We start from the raw sequence: 21,161 nt of genomic DNA on the forward strand, positions 1-21,161 counted from the left end.
AAATCATCTTGCATTAGTATTGATGTGTGCATTGCTTTTCTCATAAAAAAAACTGCGGCCTAGTCTACGTGACAACTGACGTCCAAATGACGTTTCCTATGCTGATGAGCTGGAGCCTTTTGATAACCACATTGCTAGATCATCTTATTGTATCTTCTTGGTCGACCCACATAGAAGGTGGGTGCCCTAAAAGGTCAGTCACATTTTCGTACAAGACACTGTACCTCCTTGAAGCACAGGTTCCCTCTGCCAATAAAGAATTTATGCCAGAGAAACCTAAGGAAAAATTGTGGTTGCCAATCACTGTGTCACAAAATATACACGACCACGCAAACTTTCGCCTCCATCCATCGAGATAGCGCATAGGAAATACATGAAGACGAAAGTTTGCCTGGTCGTATTTATTTTGTTACGCTGTGGCTGCTAACCACGATTCTTTTCGTAGGTTTCTCTTGCATAAATTATTCACTGCGTGGCAGCAGAAGCCTCTCTGTCAAGTATGTATAGCGTCACGCATGAAAAGATGGCTGACCTCTTATAGCACCCACCCTTAGAGCGATTTTGTGGCGCCGTGACGTCACTATATCACGTGCTAGTGTGAAATTGCGAACAGGTGAACGAACGAACTATTATTTTAAGCCGTTCAGTGTAGTGAACTGAACTGAATGAATTAGTTCACCAATGTTAACTGACTTGCCCATCACTAGTTCCAACGCCATTCCGATTATGCTAATGGCGATGTCTCCTGCGTGATGAGGCAAGGGCGAGGCATGGCGACGCAGAATCAAAATGTGCAGTAAACCTGTCGCATGGGTGTGTTGTTGTATAAATTGGAAATATATTGTACACTGAACTGAATTGTAAATAATACGAGGAACCGTCTTCTCAAAGCCATCGAAAATGTGTTTTAATATGCAGCTAAGAGGTGGCAAAGTGGCATGAAATCTACTACATTAATTATAAGTTGAGGTTCAAATACCGCTTTGTTTAGAGAGCCGATGGCACGGACCTCTCCACCTTCCAGGAGTGGTGTACACCCCACGACTTTTTGCAACATACCCAGAAATTGCTGATATTACCCATACAGCTTGTCTCCTACTGATGTTTGTCCACAAGTATGCCTCTATATACATACCCCCCCCCTTTTGGGGATGCTCGGTACCCCCTTGAGGTCGACATCTGTGGACGTTACTGTGCGATAATGCAGTAACTAATACTACGGAATTCGTCTATGTAGAACGAAGAAGGGTTAAAATAAGTACTTGGCTACATAGGCGCATAGAAAGTCCACAAACTGTCAACAACGACATCTATATACCTTGTCCTCAGAAGGTACACATAAGGTAGTTTAAGAGATTGTCAAAATGATGTCAATAGCAATTCCTGTTGACTTGATCAACAAGTGAAAGTCAGCACACTGTCAAGACAGGAAACAATAAGTCAACAGAAAGGAAAAATCAATCTTTCATAAGGGTTATATGCCACTCAAGAGTCCTGAATGAAGCACATCAAAAGTTGAAAATCTGGTTGTACACATATTCATTTGGCAGTCCAGTTAACTTCGTAATGAACGTGTTGTTGAATTCATGACGTGACTCGGACGCTGGAGAACAGTACCACATGGTCAGATCAAGTATCCGGAAACTCACACAGAGGCCTGGACACCATTAATTAGCAATTAGAGCAATTTCGGACCCCCACAGTAATCAGCACCCTCCAGGGAGTCATTACACTAATTGGGGATCATCTAACTCGTGTCCAGGCCACTGTCGGAGTTGCCGGCTATTTGAACTGATAAAAAATAAAAGAATAGAAAATAAAATATAGATAGAAATAGAGTGGAGAGAAGGAGTTTAGTTGAAGATCAATGAGGCCATCTTGAAGAAAGCGGCCCGGAACGGCCGCTGACCATCGCTACGCGACAGAGCACAGAGGCAGGTGACTACCTAGTTGCAAGCATCACACAAGGTGGCGCCACCGTCCTTGTGACCACCAGTGCTGGACATCCTGTGACGTCAGCTGTGATGTCATCATGTCACGGCAGGTTAGGACAGCTCTGGACATGCAAGGAGAAAAACTTATAATACAGAAAGTACATACAGTAAACTCCTGTGAAAGCAAGTGTAAATATGCAAACCATCAATAGCTAACAACAAAACCAATTAGGCACAGAAGCAAAACAGCCCACCACAACAGCAGTCACGGGGAGCGCGGAACGATGCGACTGCTCCATCTGACAGCCAGGCTCAGAACTGACTCGTAATTTTTCCTCATTTATAAAGTCGCGCATCTGCACCCCCTAGCGGTTACTTTCTCAACTAGTTTAATGAGAAATATTGTTCTGAATCATGCCAGCACTACTCCTAAGGCCTAAGGCAGCTTTTGCGGAAGATAGAAAATGGCGTGGAACGGGCCGACTGCCGACTGACGGAACGGGGCGACTTGAATCGACATCGCAAACAAAGTTATCACGTGCGAACGAATTAGTTACACAACAACTCAGGCCACCACAACGGCAATCACGAGGAGCACAGAACAACGCGTCCATTCCATCTGACAGCCAGGCGAATAACTAAATCGTAATGCTTTTTTCTCCTCTATAAAGTCATGCATCTGTCCCTCTTGCAGTTACTTTCTGAACTAATCTAATCACAAAATTATTAACAATCGTTCTAGCGCTATTCCGATTTCAATCAGGGGTTCGGCAGCACTAGCGTCATCGTCAAGACAAGAATGATCAACATGAATCTTTCCCGTCCAAAAAAGAAAAAAATACAAATCTAGATGCGTCAACAAAGGAAAGCATGCAGGTCAGGTCACGTCAGCGAGGTCAACGAGCGCTGTTACACGAGGAAAAATCGCACGACTGCTGAGGAACAGAGTAAAGCAAGCACAGCTAGAAAAAGAAAATAAAAAACATTTGAACAGTGTAAAAAACCCCAAGCAGCACATAATATTGGGCCTCTGGTCATTGGCGATATGGGCTGAATATGAGACCCGTTTCCGCCAGGATTTTCCCAATATTGGGAAAATATATAAATAGGCTTTCCCGATATTGGGAAAATCTTTGCAATATGGGTGCCATATTTCCCAGTTTGAGCCAATATGAGGGAAATCCTGGCAAGCCCGTGTACACCCCATATCGACTGAAAATGCAGAAAATGGTATGTACCCTTCCCAAACAAATGCCAGAGCAGCACGGAAAGATTGGACGTTGAAGCGTATGAAATGCCCAATTCAATCGGTCGTTACATCCAAGAACTTCCCGCAGAATATACACATTGTTCGAAACAGTCAACATACTTGGCAATCACAGTAACATTCACCAGATACCAGTTGCAGAAATGCCCAAGCAGCACGGCAAGATTGGACGTTGAAGCGTGTGAAATGCCTAATTCACTACGTCGCTACATCCAACAACTTCCCGTAGATGATACACATTGTTCGAAACAGTCAACATACGTAGCAATTCCATTGTAACATTTACTAGAACTCAACAACTTTATCATTCCACTCACCGTGATGGAAGCAGCCGCATCTTCCTTCGCGATGCCAATGCCAACCGGTCGGGCCGACTGAGAGCGAGCGGGTCGTTTGAGCGAAGTCACGCGTCCTACAACTAATGTGCATGCGCGACAGTGCTATCGGACGTTTCATACGGGCCAAAATGTTGCTGGTTGCTGTAATGATAACGGAATTGTGGCAGGTCAAGTAAAAAACAATGTTTGATAGGATGGGATGGCTCTTCTGTAAAGTTGGGTGCTTTCAAGTTGCTGCCAGCGGTGTGAGTTGCTCTGGCGTATGTCCGTCACCGTCACGAAAGTGCTTCGCTCCTTTGTACACTCGGAGTGGGTTGGACATTATTGGTTTATAGAATATTGCGATCCCAATGAATGCTTCCGAGGGATCCTTGGCATTCGCAGTTCCGTTCATTCGGTTTTGGGCCGATGCAGTTTTTTTTTTGTATCCGTTTGCAACGCGGATCAATGATATCTGCAGAAATGAAAAGGCAAAAAATAAGAGAGAAGTAATATAAGGTGTGCATATTAAACCGGATAATGGCTTATTATTACACGGACTTCCCGTTGGTGTTATCACAGAAATATTGGCAATATTGGCGCAAAATGGGCCATAATGGACCATAATGGACCAATATTGGCAATATTGGCAGCCCATATGTGTTAAATATTGAACCAATATTGGCGTGCTTCTTGGTCCATCGGAGTATTTTCACGTACACTGCATTCCTTCATTACAAATCCATTCGACACAAAAAACGCCTGAATCGTCACAGACCATTCATCAGTGACGAACCACGCATCCGTACCCCGTCAGGGGCAAACTGAATCCCACCGAAGCTACGCCTTTCCACTAACGGCCAACACAATTGCTAACAAGAGGATTGACGCGTCCACACACCAGTGTCCAAGAGAGAACCCTATTAGAAAAAACCATACAAGTGTCCGTTTGGCAGTCACGGTATAACTGAACGGACTCCATACACTCTATGGACTGGTACGGACTCCGTACGCTGTATGGCATCCTATGGCAGTCCGTACACTGAATGGCCTCCTATGGCAGTCCGTACACTGAATGGCCTCCTATGGCAGTCCGTACACTGTATGGCCTCCTATGGAGTCCATAGCCTGTATGGCCCCCGACCTTGCTGTATGGCATGGGTATGTGTGGCAGTCCGCAAGATGATGGGATGAGACGTGAGTGTTTGCTGAACGTAACACCAGCACAAAATGAACACAACTAGTGCATGTCAATTTGACAAAATTTATTGTCTTACAGCCTTTTTAGGAAGTCAGCCAAGTAGCCGTTAATTGGATCAATTCACTCAGTCAGACTTCTGCCTTTGCGGCTGGGCTTCGTGGCAGTGTACTCCTGAAAGCAACCTAAAATAAGAAAATGAGCATGCGTTAGTACCAAATACCACGCTACCATATGCTCTGTGGAAGCATATTCTACAAAAATAAGGAACTTCTTAACATGATGGAAATTGATGTTCTGAAGCTCGAACACAGAGATTAAACGAAAACACACTAAGCTTCAAGTGTCTAAGAAATACAGAAGAAAAGTCACTGAAAAAGCCAGTTGTAAGACTCTAACCCACATTTCCTGGTCCAAGACTGCAATGAGCTAAGCTGTCCCACTTTGTAAGACAGCTCGTGGTGACCAGCACCATGGGGGCAAGTAATTTGATTGGTCAACGAGGCAGCTCTTGACGCAAGTAATACTGTTTGCTGTTCATTTGACAATGTTAACACCATATGCTACAGCTGAGCTCAGAAACCCATTTTATCTGTACAAAAAAAAAAGTTTAAATGAGGAGTGTTCACTGGCTTTCTTTCAAAAATGTTAAATTGTGCTTGCATCTGCATCAGTATTGTACATAACAGCTTAGAGGACAAAGACTGGTGCGAAGCAGCTTTACTATATAGCGTAAAGCTTCCTCTCAAACGAACGGGATGATAGAGCTTTCTCAAACAGAGGCTTTTTGTTGAAGAACATCCCCCACAGCCACACAAACAGATAATGGGGATCATCTCAGGGCTTTCTTTAAAGGAGTGCTGAGGTGCAAACAAATAGCTCCTGCTGAGGAACCATGAGCATAGGTGACGCAGAGAGCAAGCGAGAGAGCTCTGTTCTGCGCCCCTTTGAAAAATTATTCGCCTCGTGAAGAGAGTGCATCGCAGAACGAGAGGAAGTCGGGATGTATGTTACTCCTTCACGAGACCAGTGATGTACTGCAGAACTGCTCAAGCAGTTATAAGCAGACCGTGATGTGCGAAGAAAAAAACTAAGAAACAAGGTATGGCGCCTTCACCGTGTCATAAAAGCATCGTGTTCGTTGTCTGCAACTGCTCTCTCCAACTATTTTTTTTATAAATTCAACTGCGCAGCTATAACGCAGAGAAGAGTGAAAATATTTTGCATGGTGGCGCCTGATGGACAGCTTGACAGGTGAGGCAAGAATTCGAGTGATGTTAAATGTCACCACATTGCTCCTTAACAAGTGGATACTGTTGTCAAAATAGAAAAATTGCTCAATGTTCTGGCAGAATAAATACACATACTCGTGACAGCAGCAACTGCTGGCGCCGCTTTGCAGTCATGATCTGTCCGTGGAGCTCCCTAGGTGACCGCACTGTTCTTGCCACTTCTCGCTGCAGAATTTTTCAAACCAGCCTGATACAGGTACCGGCAGGCTTCACATACACTGCAATAAATATACTATACCGTGGCACGAACAATGAAATCTACAACTCAGACATTGGGGTACTGCCATTGGAGAACTGCACTACACTGATATCTTGTCAGCTATGTGGAAGTAAACAGCTCTTGAACACATGGAATAAGAAGCTCGTGTAATGCATGTTGTACACTGCAGCAGTGGGAGCCTGACAAAAGAGCAGCAAGGTAGTTGGCATGGTTGGGACAACAACTTATAAAATGGAACAAAAGCTGTAGGCCATATTCGTCATTGTACTTATTCACGATAAGTAATGTGATGAAGACACAGCTACAGTAGCCGCCAATGTGACAAACCGAAACTTTTTCGTTCAAGATTTTGTACGAATACTAGAAAGACAGCTCTGGAATAAAAGATGGCGGTTCATATTGGTCCAGTGCTAATGGTGCTGTAGGCACAGCATTGTCCCTGTTGCCTATTGGCCAACCAGGCACAACAATCTGAAAACAGTTTACAGACAATGCTGTTGATAGTGCCTATAATGACATTAGCACTGAACAGATATGAACCAGTATCTTTTATTCCAGAGCCGTTTTTCTAGCACTGGCATAAAATCTTGAACGAAAAAGGTTTGGTTTGGCACGTTGGCTGCTAGTGGAATGCTGTGCCTTTATCAGACTGCCCATGATGAATAAGTATACTGACCAACATGCCTTACAACTTTTGGTCCGTTCTATAAGTTCAGTCTTAAGCATGCCAACTACGCTGCACCGCTGCTCTTTTGTCAGGCTCCCACTGCTGCAGTGTAGAACATGCATTGCACAAGCTTCGTATTCTATATATCTAAGTGTTGTTTACTTGGACAAAGCAAACGAGATCTCAGTATGGTGCACCTCTCCAATTGGTTGTACAGCAATGCCTGAGTTGTAAATTTCCTTGTTCATGCCACAGTATTTGTCGTGTGGTATCAGCAGCTTTAACAGTAACTAACGTAAGCAGTAGATGCATTTATGAACATGGACTTTGCTCCACAGTAACATCCTACAAAAAAAGAAAAAACAGAACATTGACAAATGCAGACTGGGAGTAATAAAATTAACAGAGATCCATGCTTTGACTTCATGCATTTTAAACTCACACTGTCATGCTTGTCTGTGTACACGTGAGAAGTAGTGAGAAATAAAATGCCATTCACACCGTTTCCCAACGAAAATAAAAAGTATTAAAGCGTAGTCCTACCACAGAGCTGCATCCGTGTCATGAGCATAAAAAATCTGTGGCACTTGCTTGTGGACGTCACACTGTCTTGATAAGGCGTTTTCTGGAAAACAGCATTTGACAGATGAAAGGCACAATCAGAGGAGTATGTCGTACAAAGCATGGCATGCATGTAACTAATATAGTGTGGAAACACTACAAGTACACAATACTATGTTCATGTTCATATATGTCAGAATATATTTTAAAACAAAATTTTGAGTAAAAGAAAGATGGCTTCAGTACGCAAGCATGCAGTGGGTGAGCAAGCCACGCCGTGTTGTCCACGCCTGTAGACTACCTCGGCTCATTCTCATTACGTTGGATGCACATGTGACTTATTGTGGTCAACAGCCGGCCCACTCTACTTTTCTGAAAATTTAATCATGAATTACTAACATATACATTTGACTTTATTTATGAGAAATTCACCTGTGTTATTTTATCTAAGCGTTGCGAAAGACAAAAGCAATGGTTTGACAAGATAACACGGGATTGTTTTAAAAAGTGAATGTGTTACGATTTCGGGGCCAACTATACTATATGTCTACAACACAGGGCACTTGTATTTGCAGCGACATAGAAACACACATTCAAGTACGTGCATCTCAAACATATGATGATCTAAACGACGAGATGTAGCCGAGACACACCCGAACAGAAACATCTAAGCTTCCAACCCATCCGCGCACAACCAAGTCGCACATGACAAACCACAGAACCCCACCTAGCAATCCTCAATGGCACGCGCTTTTGTATGTGCAATGACGATTATGTAACACATTTCAACGCTTATTCCAAAGCTAATCAGCCGGGTCCCGATACCTAAACAACTGTTGCTAACTCTAGCGAATCTCACTCTCCTCTCGTGATCGAGTTTCGTTCCTTTGTTTGAACGGATCGCAAAGGATTTTCAAACTTCACGCATGCACTTTGCAATCACAGATAGCATTCCGTATCACTTCATTATCACATCACAACAAATATTTATATGTTTACCTTTCATTATCGGCACCTTGGCGGGACAACAGTCCATCGTTTCTTCGCCAGCAGGCATAAACAGCCGTTGAGCTAAAATCGTCCACCGATCCTTCATGGAAGTGCAACTTCTTGACACTGTAGTAACTACCTCCACTTTGTCCGCATATATCACGAGTTCATACACTGCACGCAGATTAAAATACGTTGTGCAGCCAAGAAAGGTTTTGCTGAAAAAGGAAATTGATCACACAGAAACAACGTGCTTCGCCTACGTCCGCCATAACCACCCAAAGCCAAAAACACAGCGACACGTAGCCCCCTAGGCAAAGTGCATCTAGCAACAGTAATTTTTATATATTATTTCTTACCGACTTTTGGCTTTGCGCAAAAGGTTAACCGGATTAACCATCATTTTTCTCAAACTAAATAACAGTGCCCCATAACATTAATCAGAGTGCCATACGTTGACGACCATCGCCATTCTTAGACGGCAGTTTGTCTGTTTCGGTTTCTGTTCATTATTGCATTTTCGTGTTATGAAAACACCGTTCCACGGAAAGTATTACGCCAATTATGTGCGTGTATTTGTGTTTGTGATTATAGAACGCTCACTTCAAGGCATTGAGAATGATGTCAAATCACGAAAAGGATAACTCGTGATATCTCCAGAAAATCGCCACGAGCGGCACCCAACGATATATGAACAAAGGACCAGCATAGCCTATGTGTTACTTCAATATTGTTTGCCTATTTTTAGATCCCTATCATGCGTCAACAAGTAAATATTGAATCATTTTATTCCTGCATATCAACGTATCCCATCTGCCCTTTATGGTAAATTAATCAAACATATATATGTTATTGAGTATAGCACTAGGCGAAATTCAATGATTGTTCCAAAGCCAGCCGGGTTCTGCTTCCTTAATTCCTGTTGCTAGCACCAGCGTATCTTTTTCTCCGCGAATGACAACAACTTTATATTATTATTATTATTATTATTATTATTATTATATTATTATTATTATTATTATTATTATTATTATTATTATTATTATTATTATGTTATGTAAACAGTGCAAACAGCTTGATTGTGTGCCGTAAGCTAAAAAAGCAACGTAAACAAATCCGCTTTAACAGATTGCAGTTTGGAAAAATCTCTATGATAGTGGTGAAAGTGTTGCCGCAGTGCGCAAAGCAGCAACCATGTCACGGTGATGCGCACACAGCGCATTTTACATCTAGTGTCCTTCGGCTAAATATGATTTCTATGCCTGCCAAGAGATTCCGTACACACAGAAGTTATGCTGTATGGACACCTGTACGGCCGTCACAGAAGTCCGCAAACTCGCTCTACGGACTTTGAACGGCTGCCATAGAGTTCCGTACACACTCTCTATGGAACCCGTACGGCACCATAGAAGTCCGCACATGCCATATGGATTCCATTGGTGCACCATAGCAGTCCGTACGCGAAGCGTTTGAGGACCATATAATTCCATAAGCGTTCCATACCATTTCCATTCAAAGTCGTAAGAGTCCACACAAGGTCCATACATAATCTGTATGGACTTTTATGGTTTTTTCCAACAGGAAGTGAATCCTTGCACCTTCTGCAGGCCTTGCTCATTGGTCGTGACGTCATCCTATTGTCTCTGGGCTACACTGTTTTTTTTCCACTAATGCCTAACCCAACTGCCCTCGACAAGGTCCACCTGAAACAATAGAGACGCGGCATGACACAAGCATGCAGCTTCATGGTTCAAGGACGCTTACACTCTAGACAAGGGACCTGTTATTTATTAAATCACTATCCCACAAATATTTCCATATTCTATTATATGATTGCATGGAAACAGTAAAAGTATAGCAGAAAAATACCATGCATCAAAGCTGATTGCATAGCAATTAAGTATTTAAATTCCAGTCTTACTAAATGACACAAATACAGAAAAAAAAATATCCTAACAAGTAACGCCACCAATGGCTAAATACGACGAGCTCAGCGAGATATGTCCGTCCCATCCGAGAGCCAGGCAGGTTAACTGAATAATGACGCTTGTTCCTCCCGAATAAACACACACACCTGTCCCTCCTAGCGGTTGGTTGCCAGATGCCAATCTCCAGCCAAAAACTGATTCATAAAACCATTGGCCCAAACATGCCAACAGCACGCCAACACATAAAATAAAATATAGCCCAAATAACAAAAAAAAAAAAAAACGTTTTCGCTTCCTGTTCACAAGACCGGTAGAATATACAGCATAAGATAGGGACATAGGGGCATAAAACTCATATAATGGACACATTAGTTCTACAAGTAAACTTGTTCAGGAAGACGTCGGATGGCACGAAGTCTTTACAGTCCATTTGTTCCGCAGGGCAAATTTCAGGTGAAGAATGTTCATTGAATGGTCACGTGATATATTGCCACGAATCAGTCATCGCGAAACTTCCAGGGCAGGCACGAAACGGTACAATCTCATCCGCGGCATGCTGAAGAAGAAGCAAGAAGCTTCCAGACACATCGCCTGCTCTCTGGCAAGCGCACGTGCTGTTTCTAGACTTTTCGGCGCGACGCTTAAACGCTTGTGCGCTCCAAGCTGGAGCATTCATTCTTTGGACTCAGTTGTGTTCAGAGAGCTATCACTCTTTTGTTTCTGCTACCAAGTAGTTTAATAAACCGTTTGATGTTTATTCGACGACTCGCCGGCCCATTTCGCTTCGCGACACTTCTGGTGGAGGTGCGGGGCAATCCCTGCTGAACGGCCTGGAAGAGAAGAAACGACTTAGTCGAAGACAGCGTGGTCTACCTTCGGAATCCAGGCCATTGGAACCCCCAATCTGCAAGAAGATGAATACGACAGCCACCATCGGCAGCGCGGCACGGCAACAGCTGGGCGCATTCGCGACCCGCCCAACCTGCACCTCCACCAGAAATGTCACGAAGCGAAATGGGCCGGCGAGTCGTCGAATAAACAGCAAACGGTTTATTAAACTACTTGGTAGCAGAAACACAAGAGTGATAGCTCTGAGTCCAAAGAATGAATGCTCCAGCTTGGAGCGCACAAGCATCTAAGCGTCGCGCGGAAAGTCTAGAAACAGCACGTGCTTTTCCAGAGAGCAGGCGATTGTGTCTGGAAGCTTCTTGCTTCTTCTTCAGCATGCGCCGGGATGAGATGTACCATTTCGTGCCTGCCCTGGAAGTTCCGCGATGATGAATTCGTGGCAATATGGTCGAGGTATGGCCCTTCGAGGTTGATAGATGGGTGTGAGTTGGGTGCACATCTACAATGGTGTGTTCAGGGTGTGCTATGGGTGTTTTTGCCTTATTGTAAGATGCTTAACATCGTGGTGGAATATGAATGGCGTGTACGAGTTTATACTGCAAGCAATTCCTGATTTCGGTGTTTGTGTATATAATCAAGTTAAACTTGCTATCGAATTTTCAGACGCTCGCAAGACAGGCAATGTATATAGTTATGCCATGTTATGCATTGCTTAGGGCTGTTGATTTACACCAAAATTGAATCAGATAGGGTGTCGTCCGATTACCAGTGTACTCCAACAAGCCACACACGCGCTAAGATGAGGTTACACCCTTTCTGGAGGAACATGGGTGTACTATAACTCACACACTTTTAGGTGCAAAGGTTTGAAAGTGTTGTGAAACACATCATGAGAGGTAGGTGCATTTCATTACGCCTAGACAATTTAGGGTTATGGTACAATTTAGGAGTTATGGTACACACACCTTACACTCAAAAAGGGTGTAAAAAAGTTCGGTGTGACGAGATGTGACAACATCGTGTGGTCATGTGCTGTCGTCCACCTGGCGACAGCAACAGCGACAGTCGTTCGCATCTGCCGAACCCTGAAATTTCCAAAAAAGCCAAATAGCCAAGATGAAAAACACCCCGCCAACTGTTTACAAAAAGGAGCCAAAATTTGGCGGTTTATAGCCCAATCTGGCAAACCCTGGCGGTTACTCTCTGAACTAAATGAAATCGCAAAATTATTAAGAATCGTTCTAGCTTTACTCCCATTCAGAGCAGCACTATCGTCATGACAGTACAAGAATGTTCCTTGTACAAGAAAAAAAAAATACAGAACTACGTGTAGAAGAAGCATGACAGACTAGATGTAGAAGGAAGGAAGCATGACAGAACAGGTCTGGGCATGTCAGGATATTGCTCAACGAGCACAGTCACTCCAGGAAAAATCGCATGTTGTCAGACAACAAGGGAGAAAAAAGCGCAGAGAAACACTTGGGCAAAGCAGAAAACACACTCCCCAGCATCAAACTATTCTAAACACAGACACACACACTCGTCTTATTAAAAACAATGTTCACGGTAAATCCGCTCCAGGAAAATGCACACAAATCGACCCAACCTCCCATTTCTATTGCTGCACTTTTTCTCCAATATGGTCAATGCATTGCTACAGATACCTCAGAGCAACTGCGTGGACGTCATCACATCCAGTCTGGAGAAGGCAGCGGCACAGACAAACACACCTATTATTTATTGAATCGCAAGATTTTCCTACTACGACGAATTCCTACGAATCCTACTACGATATTCTACGACGAACAATTCTATATTCTACGACTGCTACGACGAAACCCACATTGAAAGCGCGGTCTAACATTTTATTGCTTTCAAGAAAGTGGACTGAACGGTTGACCAAGCCGCTCAAATATTTTCACGGATGAGTCTACAAATGATAGAGGATTCATGTGTGCGTGTGGTTTATTTGGTAAATTGGTTAACCAAACCACTCAAATGTTTTACAAAGGACTCCATTTGCAACAGCAGACTATGGGCGGGAAATGTAAAAATCGCAATAGCACGATATGTCCATTGGATGTCCCATTCATCATACCGCCATTTGTTGAACATATACAAAAGTCGACGACCACACAAGCAAAACACAAGCAAGACCATATGACAAGAAAATCCTGCGGCGGGAAATTTAAAATTCGTCGGCGGTAGTGCCACCTATTGAACAGGAACTATAGCGAGGCAAAGCTGCGGCGGCAAAATTCGGCGGACGTGGCACTGCGTGGCGCCATCTGCCTTGTCACCCTCATTATTGTATTTTCAATACTGACTCCTGTGTACATGTTGAGCCAATGGCCCAATTACTGACTGACAACTAGCAAGACAGAGGTTGGATTCCTATCTTTTTTCATGTTATCAATGATATGGTTTAACTATGTTGTGATATCACTGGTTAACACTGATATTGTATCACTGATCACCCAAGCACTCCACCCCATTGCAGGTCATGACCTGACTGATGAGGGCGGAGCGGCTGCGGCCTTGAGTGACCGTCATAAGACCTTGATGACGTAGGTTCTATGGTTTGGCTGGAGTTTCATACTTACCTTTTCTTTGGGGACGTTTTCGCCGGGAATATTCTTGATCGGGACCTACCGCACCCGACACTTCCACCCTCCTTGTCCTCCTCCTTACCGTCAACGAATGCAATTGAGGCGGAGCAGAATGGTAAATAACAAATAATTTTTATTCGTCAGGATTGGTTTCGATGAGACCGATTCCTGACTCAGCTTCTGTGTTTTCGGCGTTTACGCAAGTGGGTCCGCATCTTCGGCGAAGCTCGAAGACGCTTTGTCCAGGTAGCGAATAGAAAGCGCAGAAGTGTACGTGCATACTGAAAAACAGTAATAACAAAAGCCCGAAAAGAAAACTCGACATTACTAATTAGCCGTCCAGATCCATGAATTGAGCTCCTGCAGCTCCTGATCGACGAATTAGTGGTATCGGATTCTAAACATGACATATCTTGCGAAGCAATCGAGCATTTCCTCTTTCGAGATCGCTTGCAACAACTGGGCGAGCAAACCTATATCCTATTTGCCATTTTTTCTTTTTTCAGGTGCCCTGATTAAGCCCCAGCTTACGCGGCATTGAAAAACTCACAACTGACTGCGAACTCATACAAACAAGACAGTTTACACCAGGGCAGCTCATACCAGGACAACCAACACCGAAGGGCGCATTGAAACTTCATTTGAGATATTCATTGAAACGTGCGCAACGTCAAATTATTGTTGGCTAGGTTACTTGAGTGTCCTCTGCGAACACCCGTGCAATGCATTAATAGAGCAAGCAAGTTGTATTGAAAACTAACCAGCGAGAAAAAAAAAAACACCTGCCATGATCTGTGCCACCCGAAAACTGCGCCAACCTGGAGTTGGCGCAACCCTCTCCTAACCTAGAAATCCCCATAGCAAGCCTCTCCCATTATTTTATGTAGGGAACCTGTCACCTACTGCTAAGAATGGCTCACTCAGGAAAGCCGTGGTCTTCCTCCACCACTGTAAGCTGGGGTCACCTGCTGAGGAGGCTGGTGCGGGAGGAGGTGAGGAGGAAACCCGACCGACCCACCAACGTTTTTTCTTTTAAGCATTTTTGATCAGTTACCATCACCATACAGTTACATACATACAGCCACTTCGAAGTGGTATTGGGAATGGCTTATCATGTTTCGGGATTGCCTACTAAGGCCCATTATTGCTTTTACGTGTGCACAGCACAGGGCTGCACCTCTCCGAGCCTGCCAACATATGCGTATGTGTCATATCGTGCCGTTCACATATGGTAATGAGGCGTTCGTGAGTCAATGATGTGACAGCCTAGTATGGGTTTGGGTCATTATATATTTTTTGTTCGGCTGCACTGGTCCATTTTTCAAAGAATGTCCGTATAGGACAATTTGGAGTGCCCGCAACTATAGTCGTCTGCACGCTCTAGGGCAAAAACGGCCCAGTGTCCTTGAAAACCGGTAGATCTCGCCGCACATACCTTAAAAAAGACAAAAGTATCGATAAGCGAAATAAACAACAGCGTATAATCTCATCTCCGTAAACATGTGACAGTAATACGTCGCCAACGAACAAAATAACCACACCGAAATACAGGGCATTGTACTGCACCGTAGGTTTGACAATACACTTTCACCACGTCTTCCAACGTGTGACACAGAACCAGCTTTTATGCATAACATTGCAGTTCTAGTAGCATTGCTACGAGTGGTAGCAGATTGGTGTCCTAATAACAATGCCCCGTACTCCTTACCTTTTCTTTTGTGGTGACCAGGTCATCTGCCACTTTCACAGTAAAACCGTCCCACGCCAGGCTGTAGACTCCATCGGTGACGCGGATTCTTTTCTCTCTGCACCACTGAAATCAACAGTAATTGTACATTGTACATCAAATATTGAAGTTGTAGCGAGAAAGACAAGATGTCATGTGGAGTAGTCATTACATTGGATGATTAAGTGTAGCTTAATTGCTTTTTGTGCATCTATTTTGTGCATCTTACATTAAAAAGAAACGAACTGAATAAAAAGAAACTCCGTGTGCCAGTATTAAGTGATAATGGAGTGATAACCTCAATGGTCACGATGGAACACATGAACACGGACAGCGTACAACTAGCAATTATTCATTCAGTGAGTTATCAACCCTCAACATTGATCCTGTAGGGATTAGTGCAATTTATTTTGAATGGGGCAACCTGGAACAGAGAGCTCGACGAAAGAAGAGGTTTTATCGCGTCCTCAGCTTTCTCGCGTTCTCAACATAATTGTCGCCGGTTCTACGACTCTAGCAGAGTCTCCCGTCAAGCGAATGTGCTGTCAGCATTATAAGCCATGGTCGCGTCGTCACCAGTTGGCACCAGTTGCTTCAGGTCGTGTCCTTGGTTTCCACGCTACACGTGTAGACAATCTCTACTTCGAGGCACAAACCTGTCTCTATTAAGCCACAATGCCGATGCGGGATCACTACGACGAGCAAATTATCGCCGTTCTACGACTTTAACCAAGTTGCTTGTTAAGCAACTGTGGTGTCAGCCTTCAAGCTATCGTCGCATTGGCACCAGTTCGGGTACGGCCTTCATGAAAACACGAAGGGCTCACGCTTTCGTATGCTTCAGGTCTTGTCCTTGGTTCAGCGCTACACATGTTGTTGGATAATCTGCAGTTCGAGGCACGAACCTGTCTCTATCAAGCCACTCTGCCGATACGAGATCACTACTACGAGGACATTGTAGCGCGTTTTACGACTCTAATAGAGTTCCGCGTCAAGCAACCGTGGTGTCAGCCTATAGGCCATCGTCGCACTGGCACCAGTTGGGGCTCGGCCTTCTTGGGAACATGCAGAGCTCACGCTTTCCTATGCCTCAGGTCTTGTTCTTGGTTTCCGCGCTTCACGTGTTGGACATTCATTATCCTTCAGGTGTTACAGCTATTAAACAATCCATTGACCTCCCTTACCTCGAGACACGCAGGAAATCTCGTAGGCTCTGTCTCTATCATAAATTTCTTTCATACCAGTTTATTGAGACCGAATTTTTTTTTACCAGCTGTACATAGCTGTATGTACCCGCGACTGGATCACCCCTTAAAAAGTTTAGCCTTTCTTATGTAAACACCACACATTTTTCTCGCTCATTTTTTTAGCTCTATGCACAACTGAATAGAGCGGTCTTCCATTGCCGCTGGTCATCACTCATGATGAAACTGCTTTCAAACGTCAGTTTTTGCATTTTCTCCAGATATAAGTAACTGTTTATGCAGATTATTTTACATATATCGATTATCTTGCTTTTTATGAGTGTGTCTAACTATAAATATCGTGTTTCTTTTGTTTCTTGTTTATCAGTGTGCCTAGCAGGTATACGGGTTCATCTTGTTTGTTATTCATGAGTGTGTCTCGCTGTAAATATATGTTGTTTTCTTCTTGTTCCTTTACTGTAATTCCCTCCCTCGTGTAATGCCCCATTTGGATAATTTAAGGTATTTACATAAATAAATACCAGCGGCATGGCCGGGTGGGCTAAGGCGTCCGCTCGTTGGTGGTAACCAAGGTCGTGCTCAAGACTGGGAGGTGGTGGGCTCGAATCCCTACCGCCGGCTGTGCTGTCTCAGGTTTTCCCTGGGTTTTCCCAAGACTTTCCAGACGAATGTCGGCACAGTTCCCCCTGAAGTCGGCCCAGGAGGCATACTAATTCCCTGTCCCCCACTCCTTCCTGCTGCCCTCTCTCCGTCTGGCCACATCTGTACGCCGCTCATAGCCACAGTTGCTTCGCGGCGCTAACACGCAATAAAAAAAAACATTACATCGTAATGCATTAAGGCACGAGAGTGCCTTCAATAGTTGGTGCTGGATGGATACGATAAAGAAGGTTACATACTAAAACTTTGCCGCCACGCAGCTGGAGTGACGCCGCACGTCGTCATCTTAGAAGGGGCAGAAAAAAGAAGCCTGGCTCGCACTATTGCGTCTCAATAAATCCGTCCGTCAGAGTTTTTGTGAGGAGGACGCATGGGTTTCCAATTCACATTCGCACTTTCGCGGGGCTGCGATACGAGACGCTGCTTATAGCCCAGTACATGAAGTGGACTATATAAGCCCACGAGCCGCAGCGAACGCGGCGGCACGATTACCGGGGCAATGACAGGAATTTCTTGCGTCACTCCGTCTCGAACTACCGAACTCTGCGAACCTACGCGTCCGTCGCTCTCGAAGGCGCTTGCGTCATTTCATAGACGGACACAGAGCTGACGGACGCATTGAAACGCAACAGTGTGGACCAAGCTTAAGGTAGCTCTAGAATGTGTGCTTTCCTTCAAAATGCCGTTCCGGTCATCCGCTCCATCTAAATGGACCATGAAATTTCCGCGAACAGGACAACTCCCGAGACAGGGAAGAAAGACCACTGTTGCGAAAGAACCAGACATCGAACAATACACGGTGGGATTAGCTGCATCTGCGATTAACCCGGACTACTTCGAAAACATTTGTGTCATTACAAGGGGGTTGGCCACCTGTTTTCCACGCGGACCCAGACGGAGAAGATCATCCGAATGCGGAAACCCGCCGTCGCCAACATTCCGACGGGATCTACTACCTGTCCGCCCCACGAAGCAGACGGAGGAAAACCCCAAGCAAGGTTAGAAGCCACGGGCAAATGCTGTTACCTCAGCCAGGACCTCAGAAGTCACGTTGTCTTCGAAAGCTAGGAAAGCTGTCAGAATAAACGCTGCTACCTTTTCCAAGACCAGAGCCCTGTCTTTACCTGGGACCTTGCGTCGCAACACCACACACACATGCAAAACTGTGAGTGTTGTCTTTCCTACTAGGTTTCGTCCTCTTCGCAAGTTTTGCACCAGCTATTCAGCACCCTTCGAGTCATGTGAAATACACCCTGGGAAGGGCGAGCACGACCTTCAGAAGCCCTAGACTTGTGCTCATAAAGACATGTGTCAGACGAACAATTATTTTTATCGGTTCCCCACCAAAACCACCTGAAAGGTTTACTCGCTAGCATATTGGCGCCCCTTCCAATATGGCTGCCGGCTTCACCTGCTCACAGTGGCTCGTATGTGGTTTCTTGTGTTAGACACTGATGGTAGAGTTTGCCATTTTCGGCCTCCGAGGTGGGCAACAGAAGATTAACGCTCCGTGGGAAGTGCGTCTCGGGCTGACTTACTCGGGAACTGTGCGGACATGTCTTACGGCGTCTGAGGAAGACCCCCCCCCCACACACACACAGCCACCCCCCCGGCGGTTACCTCCCAGTCTCGACGTAAAATAGAAAATGGCCAGCACGCAATCCGCTTAGACATGCGAGTTGGTAAATGGGCACGACAGCAGTGGCGACACTGTACGAATGGCTCATCCGTCCGTCCGTCCTTTGTTATTTGTTTTGCAACATCGCAAGACAACACCGCGCCGAAGATATAATGCCCACATTAAGTGGAACGTTTTGAACTTGTAACATTGTGCGCTTCAAGCGGTGAGATGCTTGTGGTGAATTCGAGTGGGCTCCTGGCAACACAGCCTAGCGCAGGAAATACCTAGTCTGGCGCCCGCGCTGAATGAAATAAGCGTTGCCAGGAATCAAGGGAAACCGCGGTGGCTCGTCTTCAGATTTCATGGTCTGCCAACCCATGTGTATGCCAATACCGGCCAATGTGACGACATCGGCTATAGCCCACTTCGAAGCCCGCTAAAAGGTTCTATAGAGGGCAGGAGAAAAAGGCGCTGCTTGGCGTTCGAAAATGCCACGGGAACATGCGAGATTGCTGCACCAAGCGAACGTGACTTCTCGGGATTTGCCAAGAAAAGCTACCGCGAAATTACTAGCCAAATTATCCGTTAGGATCTAAATCCCTTTCCCGTGTCACAATCAAGCGACATCGTACAGGGGTCTCTTTAGACGGGTTGAGCATGACGTCAAAATGGTGTCTGTCTGTTGTCGGCAAGGCATCGCAGAGCAGGGCATGAGAAGGAAAAAGTGCAGTGGTTTAGAACATTTTCTTAAATATTTTTTGGAAAGCGTTCACCTCCGGCAACGTAAAAGAATGCATTAGCAAAAAGTGCACATGTGCCCCGTTAAACATGTGCAACATACAGCGGGATAAATCTGATGTACTCTGCGGAACCCTGGTGTACTTACAGAACGAAAATCGCTGTACTCCACCGATCTACACTGTGAGTCTACATGTATTCCCTTCTTCACGAGGTTGTAGAGTAAAACAGCTGGTGTGAAAGACATAAACTTCTTTGCTGTTGGTTCTAATGACGCTGAGGCCCATTGCAAAAGTTGCCACGCGTCCTCCTGCAATTGACTATAATATAAGTTCCAGGAGTTGCTTTGGGACACGATGTTAAGGCATTTCCAAACGAAGCTTTCAGGAGACTGTGGAACGTTCTTCCACCCGATGGAGAAAGTCCAGCACAAAGACGCATAGGTTGACATTTTTCGAAAAATGCAGTCAATATTGCATTACAAGCAATGCCCTCAGCATTGGTTGCTTTACGGTAGCATAACACTATCGCGTGCACTTCTGTGACAATTGCTGCGCAGAATAATCCGCTATAATTTCCACACAGACTGCAAGAGAGAAAAAATAATATTGTGGAGGTTTTGGCACTGATCGCATGATACTCAGTTATGGATTTGAACTACCTACAACCACCGTGCACACGTGTTCTTAAGCATGAAAACCATAGGAAGCAAGCATCATTTCAATGTGTTCCAACTGTCACCTGTCACTAGGAATTGTACTTAACCAAGAACCACCCTTACGACGATGATTTCATGGTTGGTAAGCTACACATTAAATCAGTTTCACATGTTGTCATCCTGACCATGAGAAACCGAGAGTAAATGAGGAGTAATTTATTTAACCAGTACAGAGATACCTTTCAGTATAAAAAACTTTTCCTGTAACTAACTTTGTCAGTAATTTATAGGGATGCAAGGGCAGACACGACGGGATGCAGGTGAAAAACGAATCCACTTTGTTACAGAGCGAGACACTTTCATTTTGTGATGATTCTGCAACTTTATTCTCTCGTTGCAAAAACTATATAAATACAAAGCAGCAAATACAGTATCCGTTTAGTTACCTTATCAGCAACATGCAACTAACTAACTAACACCAACAGGCAACTAACAGGCAAAGGAACTAAGATGAGGGTGTGTTGTGACGCTATATCGCAAGCCCATGACCGACAAACGCCGAAGTCGCGATATACGCGAGCAGACGCACGTGCCATCACGCCCCTTTGGTTATCACTTCCCTCGAAAGGAGGGAATGAGCAGAGGAAAATGGACAGTCTGGGTGCGGCAGCGGAAAAAACATCGGAAAATAAAACCTCGTTCGTTTGCTGTTATTTAATGC

The 21,161-nt window shown here is 44.7% G+C and overlaps 1 protein-coding gene and 1 long non-coding RNA gene across 3 annotated transcripts in view; both read right to left on the bottom strand.

Annotated features, from left to right (window-relative positions):
* Positions 1–4,524: 4,524 nt before the first annotated feature.
* LOC135373821 (uncharacterized) lies at positions 4,525–6,648 on the bottom strand. Of its 2 annotated transcripts, XR_010416604.1 has the most exons (3): positions 6,084–6,637; positions 4,796–4,901; positions 4,525–4,726 (listed from the first exon to the last, which is right to left on the bottom strand). It is a non-coding gene; the product is annotated as an uncharacterized LOC135373821 (long non-coding RNA). The 2 variants fall into 2 exon arrangements; XR_010416603.1 differs by lacking the exon at positions 4,525–4,726 and having other exon boundaries at positions 4,769–4,901; positions 6,084–6,648.
* An 8,456-nt stretch (positions 6,649–15,104) lies between these two features.
* The window catches only part of LOC135373799 (integumentary mucin C.1-like), a 66,222-nt gene continuing 60,165 nt past the window's right edge, over positions 15,105–21,161 (bottom strand). The window contains exons 6-7 of the mRNA XM_064606865.1: positions 15,541–15,645; positions 15,105–15,267 (exon numbers count right to left, since the gene is read on the bottom strand). Of these exons, the coding sequence (XP_064462935.1) occupies positions 15,154–15,267; positions 15,541–15,645 (219 nt within the window). The 3' untranslated portion in view covers positions 15,105–15,153. The remainder of the gene's footprint in view (positions 15,268–15,540; positions 15,646–21,161) is intronic.

The sequence above is a fragment of the Ornithodoros turicata genome, unplaced genomic scaffold (genome assembly GCF_037126465.1).
Source record: "Ornithodoros turicata isolate Travis unplaced genomic scaffold, ASM3712646v1 Chromosome32, whole genome shotgun sequence".
In the NCBI taxonomy this organism is placed as follows: domain Eukaryota; kingdom Metazoa; phylum Arthropoda; class Arachnida; order Ixodida; family Argasidae; genus Ornithodoros; species Ornithodoros turicata.